The sequence below is a fragment of the Cydia strobilella genome, chromosome 2 (assembly GCF_947568885.1).
Source record: "Cydia strobilella chromosome 2, ilCydStro3.1, whole genome shotgun sequence".
Lineage (NCBI taxonomy): Eukaryota > Metazoa > Arthropoda > Insecta > Lepidoptera > Tortricidae > Cydia > Cydia strobilella.
Window position 1 is genome coordinate 22,931,085 of NC_086042.1, and position 6,606 is coordinate 22,937,690.

The following is a 6,606-nucleotide window of genomic DNA, read 5'->3' on the forward strand; positions in this document are numbered from 1 at the left end:
GTTTATTAACTTGAACGTTTTGCGCACTAGGGATGTCACCGGGTCGACACACAACACTCCTAATATTCGATTTTTCAACTTTCGATATTTAAGTTTAATTTTTATTTTAGTTTAATTTTTTTAAGTCCCGTCGTTGTAAATAATAAATAAATAATAAAATAAAATAAAAATCATTTATTTCGGACCACAGAAATCCATAACAGGTTAGTCGAACATCCAGGAACTTAAAACTATGTTAGATACAATTAATTATTACTTAACTTAATCTACAACTACAATACATACTTAGCTAGGGAACGATGCAGGCTCGACCAGTGCTGCATATAGCGACTATCGCGCCTACCCGCTATCACACTCAGGATACTGTTGCTACTGCCAAGCACTCTGCGACGCGTCGCGGCGGCGCGCTTTCTTATTATGGCAAAGAAACCGTCCACCTGCGCGTACGCATAATATTGAGTAAAAATCGTAAAAGTTTAAATCAGTGTTTTATATATAGCTAAGCCTAGAACAAAGATCTAGCATACAATATTTCTTTAGTAACTCTGGATAAGATAATCTACTGCGATGACAGCGAAAGTGCATAGTATTTAGAATTTTTTTTTGAACGGTCTCTAGGGCCTCATTATATTTACTGTAATAAGGGTTCAAAACAGATACATTGTGTTCCAGTTGAGAGCGAATTAGTGATTTGAATAGGTGGAGATATGTGCTCGGATTTCGAAATTCGGTACTAGAGCGCATTACAAAACCATACATTTTGAAAGCTTTACTAATTACAGTATTTACATGTTGATCAAGATGTAACTTTGAATCAAATGTAATTCCAAGATCTCTTATTGAATGGACTAGGGCTAGTTTGGTGTTACATAAGTAATATTTAATTTGTTAATCTTAATTTAACTTTAAGTATACACAAATGATGTTTGCCTATAATTAGCTGTACAATACCTTAAGATACTTGTGTGTTGGCAGACCTTTTAAATAAAATATAAAAAATAAAATAAAAACCTGTGCTAACTCGGGGCACGTTTTAGGATTTGATGTCGGTAAATAAGATGTCAATATATGTTTATACATGTGCTCACTGAAAAAGAGCTCATATCTCATATCAAGCCTCTTAAGATAATTAAAGTACACCGATATGTAATTTCAATCAAAATAATCATACTATGAAATCCATTTTGAAATAAAAAGAATAAAAGCTCGTTCCCACTATGTCGGATGTCGGCGCCGACTTTTAATCGGGTGTCGGCGCCTCTGTTCACACTAGTCGGCTGTCGGGACGATTTTAATCGGGTGTCGGTGCCTTTGTTCACACTAGTCTGCTGTCGGCCACGACCGCAGCTGGTGCCATTTGAGGTTCTCATTTGACGCGCGGGAGGCACAGGGGGTGCGACGCGGGCGGGGTCGGTCCGACACCCGACATCATGTTAACAGCGCCGCCGACACGATTTTTTTCCGGACGGAGGGCTGACAAAACGCACGATAATTTATGTCGGATCCGACACAAAATCGTTGTCGTTCGTGTGTACCAGCTTCATATAAAATGTTCTGCCGCTACGACACCCGATTAAAAATCGGACCGACATCCGACACAGTGGGAACGAGCTCTTATACAGGTTTTAATTTGTTTATTGTTTTTATATTAAAATGAAGATAAAATTAATAATAATTATTTATGTTAAATAACATCTAGATGTTGACAGTAACATCGATATAATTTTTTGTCGATAAAATATTTTGCTACATCACTTTTTAGTTCTCATGCCCCGAGTTAGCACATCATAATCAAAACTGGTTTACAATTGACAATGACCGAAGTCTTATCATCAATACTGACTTACTTAATGATGATAAGCCAAATATGATATCGTGCATATATAAGCCCATCAATCAGTGTATTAATTCAACTTATCATCCACATCCGAACTGCTTTGTCGATTAACTTGGCTGCAAAATGTTACGTGAATTTATTTTATTCTTGTGTTTAACAAACGTAATAGAAAGTGCGCGGATACTTGGAGTGTTTCCATTGCCATCCATCAGTCACCAGGTCGTGTTCAGATCGCTAACAACAGAATTAGCTAAAAGAGGGCATGAAGTTGTAGTAATAACAACTGATCCAGCATTCAAAAATGAAAAAGCACCTGCCAATTTTACAGAAATTGATGTGCATGATGTTTCATATAAAATTTGTAACGAAATAATTGACTCCCTAGCAGGAGCATCGCCGTATACGATGCTGACGACAGCTCTACAAATGATGGTCGACGTATTAAAGGTTCAAGTTGAAACTCCACAGGTTAAAGAATTTATGGCTAAAGACCAAAAGTTTGACTTGGTTATAGCTGAAGCATGTGTGCCAACGGCTTTAGGTTTTGCTTATAAATATAAAGCTCCTGTTATACAAATGAGTTCATTCTATGGGTCAAAAATAAATTATGATTCTATGGGTGCTCCGACACATATGTTTTTATATCCTGAAATGTATAGCCGAAAGTTAATAGACTTATCAATTTTAGATAAAATTCAAGAAGTGATAATCAACTTAGTGTTAAAGTTCGCATATGCAAACTATGTTGACGATATAAATAGGACTCTCAAAAAATATTTTGGAGATGATACACCTCTCCACCTATCTGAGTTAGAGGATAACATAGATATGCTTTTTGTAAATACAAACCCTATTTGGGAAGGAAACCGGCCTGTGCCCTCTAGTGTGGTGTATTTAGGAGGACTACACATGCAACCTGTAAAAGATCTTCCAAAAGTAAGTTTGATATCAATTTCAATAATCTAGGTGTGCATGTAAAATAAGAGAAATGATAGTTTCAATGTCATTATCAACTGCCATTCACTTATTTACCTGTGTCCATTAAAATTGTGATCTTAAACTGAATAAAACAAAATGAAAAATAAAGAATCATAAATTGATAATATTTTTGTATGTTTCTAGGTGAAACGAAAGTCAAGTTCAAAGACTGGATTGATATTTCTGAGACATAGGAATCGATAAAATTGTTAACTGAAATAGATACCATATAATACCTACTAAAGAAAACGTGACCGTGCCTTTCAGTATCGGAGGCCGACACCATTACATAAAATTGATTATAAAATTTATAAATTATACTTAGCCAAATATATTTCATTATAACATAGCAAAATCGACTTGCAATAAATCATCACAGGTATCATTTTATACTCTGTAACATAATACATTATGTACATTAATATTTTCAGGACCTCAAATCTTACCTCGACTCATCCAAGGGGGTGATTTACGTCAGTTTCGGTACCAACTTCAACCCGTCGACTCTCGCCGAAGACAAGATCCGTTTGATACTAAACGTGTTCTCGAAATTACCCTACGACGTTCTATGCAAATGGGATGCCGAAGATGTACCTGGGAGACCCAGTAATGTGAGAATAGTTAAGTGGGTCCCGCAAAACGACTTGCTAAGTAAGATTATAGTGAGGATTGAGTGGTTTTAATTATTTATGGGGCTTTTTTGGATTTCGGAATATACGTAAAGGATGACTCACGTTAGACCGGGCCGTGTCCGAGCCGGAGCTTCCGGCGCTTACTTTTCTATGACATGACAGGTGATCACGTGATGCTTTGCATAGAAAACGAAGCGCCGGAAGCTCCGGCCCGTACACGGCCCGGTCTAACGTGAGTCATCCTTGACGGTGTTTGACTTTGAGATAGTCTAATATTGTGTAAATGTCAATATTCAGGAAAAAACATTTTTTCTATTTTCAGTTAATCTGATGTATCTAATTGTTATCTTTGTTAGCATCTTCTTTGTATTTATAACTGTTGTTAATATTCATATGTACACGCACATACATAGTTATTTTAAAATTTGATAATGATAGCCCCTGTACCAATAAAGAGGGTACAGATCAAATAACATAGGCGCTAGCAACTAACCAGCAAATCATTTCAGGGCATCCAAAAATAAAGCTATTCATCACTCAAGGAGGGATGCAGTCAACCGACGAGGCAATAGCTGCAGGCGTACCTTTGATTGGTTAGAGCAATTGACAAACATTTTGCTTTGATACTTTACTCTAAAGGCTAAGATTTGAATTCTTAAAAGCCTATGTCTTTTATTGAACATTTTAAAAGCAAAGAAGGTTTTTATTGTTTTTCTTCTACGAAACTGCTGCGTGTGAATAAAATTTAATGAAAAATGATTTCTTTATTCCGTTGTTTGGATATTTGCTTTCCAACAAGCAATAAATGATCTATAGTTTTTTTATTGTTTATGCACAGGTATACCCATATTGGTGGATCAGTTCTTCAATACGGAGAAGTACATACAACACAAGATTGGTGAAAAGCTGATAATGGAGAAATTAACTGAAGAAGAGTTTTATAACACAATTATGAGGGTTTTAGGAGATGACAGGTAAGGGAAAATAAAGTTAGATTCCAATGATCACAATTGAAATAAGGTTATCAATAGTAATCCATCGTGAAAATGCTGCAAGCATCATGGACACCTTCGCACCGCAAACGAAATGGAGCGGTTCGTTTTCCCTAGTTAAAACTAGTTTTCCGAAACGCCTTGGTGAAAAAGCATTTTCAGTAGTTATAACTAGTTTTCCGTAACGCCTCGGTGAAAACTATTTTTATCTAAGATATTTTAGTCTAGGTTTTCGCAAAGTGCATTAGTGAAAACTAGTTATGCAAAATTACCTAATAATTTTCAAAGATAAAGCCGCGCTACATAAATACCAGTTTGATCAACGACATACCTAATAACCTAATATGTAGGCGTCTAGCATTACTACCTCTTGAAATTGGGCATGCGTTTTTTCAGCTACCGTCAAAACGTGTTGAAACTCCGTACGTTAATGGCGGACCAGCCAATGTCGGCGCTGGAGCGCGCGGTGTGGTGGACGGAGCACGTGCTGCGGCACGGCGGCGCGCGCCATCTGCGGGCCCCAGCAGCCAACATGGGATGGAAGGAGTACCTAGAATTACCCCTTGTAGCAACCTTACTTGTCATCCTAGTAACTACCTTATTAATTTTCGTCGGAACCTTGTACGTTTTGGTAAAATTGGTTAAGAAGCTATTTAAGAGCAAGTCGAAAAAAGAGTGATCGAAAATAAATGTAGAATAGCAGCTATTTATTTTAGCAGGAGCTCAGAGTTTATTGACATAAGATCAAATCGGTAGTCATTAAATTTAAGATTTAAAAAATAGCATGATTTTTATTTGACATAAAAGGTAGTAGTAGTAGGTAGGAGGCTAATTACAAGCATGAAACCGCAATTACTACCATAAATTGGAATATGTGAATTATTTGTAACTTGACACGTTCCTGTTATTTACATGACGTTACATTAAATAATTTTAATTTCCTTAATTTTGAGCCAGTGGCCATGCCATAATAGCTAAAAGTGACTGGAAAATCAGAATGCACTTGGAATTTATTGCATTTATACATATATTAACAGTAAACAATTGAATGACGATGACAGTTCGAATGTCACTTATCGAATCGCACCAAAATCATGGTATGCTTCAAAATTTGGTTTGGCACCCACTTCAAACATATCACTTGGTAACGCATATACTTAAAAAATGATGATATATTATTTCATGCTTTTTGAAGTCGGTTTTCTCTTTTTTTTTTGTAAAAAGTTTTTATTTTTCCATTTTTATATTTTATGTGACTGAAAAACATAATCATGTTCAACAATAAATTCTTATACATTAATAATAATCAGGATTTCCCTCAAGTCCGTCTGGAAAATCATTCCTGTCACTACACTAAATCCATCCTCCGCCCCGCCACTGACCCAATCCCTCAACACCCCGATCACTCAACCTCACAGCACATCAACCCCTTATCACTGAACCCCTCGACCCTGAACCACCAACCCTTCAACCGCCATTCGCCGACCCCTGAACCCCAGACCCCTTAACTCCTAACCCTAACCCCCGATCCATCAACTCACAACCCCTCAGTCCCCGACCCATCAAGTCACCGCCCCCTCAACCCCCGTAAACTCGCAAACCCTGACTCGCCAAACCCCAAACCCTCAACCCCCAAACTCAGACCCGTCAAACACCACCCTCTACCTTCACCTCTCACAGCCACCCCTCACCTCTCTTTGGTCGTTTCCAACACTACCTACATCAAAAATCATAATACACCCAATTATACGAGGGGAGTTCCATATTTCGTCCGTGGTCTTTATCCATAGCCTTAGCACGAGTTTGACTTTTATATACATACGCTAGCGTGTACGTAACTTATTGTATATTAGTACGAGCGAGATGTATAAGAAGTAAGGTTACGAAGACGTTAGCGAATATGTGGTGTCAAAGTCATGGTAAGGTAATTGGAAGCAAATGCTTGAGTTACTTTAGAAAACACCGAAATCACCATAACATATTTACGTGCCTTTAAAAATTGAGGTTTTCCCTCGATTCCTCTTTAGATTCCTTCATCATCAATCAAACCAAAAATCACAACCAAAAATATTACGAAAACACCTTGGAGGTAACTTCTTTCAGACAAAAAAAGAATTACTCAAATCGGATCACGGGTGCTGGAGTAATCGCTGACCATACTACATTT

The 6,606-nt window shown here is 37.3% G+C and overlaps 1 protein-coding gene across 1 annotated transcript; it reads left to right on the plus strand.

Annotated features, from left to right (window-relative positions):
- Positions 1 to 1,944: 1,944 nt before the first annotated feature.
- Positions 1,945 to 5,118, plus strand: LOC134748903 (UDP-glucosyltransferase 2-like). Its single transcript, XM_063683756.1, has 5 exons — positions 1,945 to 2,773; positions 3,247 to 3,466; positions 3,957 to 4,040; positions 4,286 to 4,421; positions 4,836 to 5,118. The coding sequence occupies exons 1-5, from the start codon at positions 1,961 to 1,963 to the stop codon at positions 5,116 to 5,118; spliced, it is 1,536 nt and encodes a 511-aa protein (XP_063539826.1). The 5' UTR covers positions 1,945 to 1,960.
- The last annotated feature ends 1,488 nt before the right edge of the window (positions 5,119 to 6,606 follow it).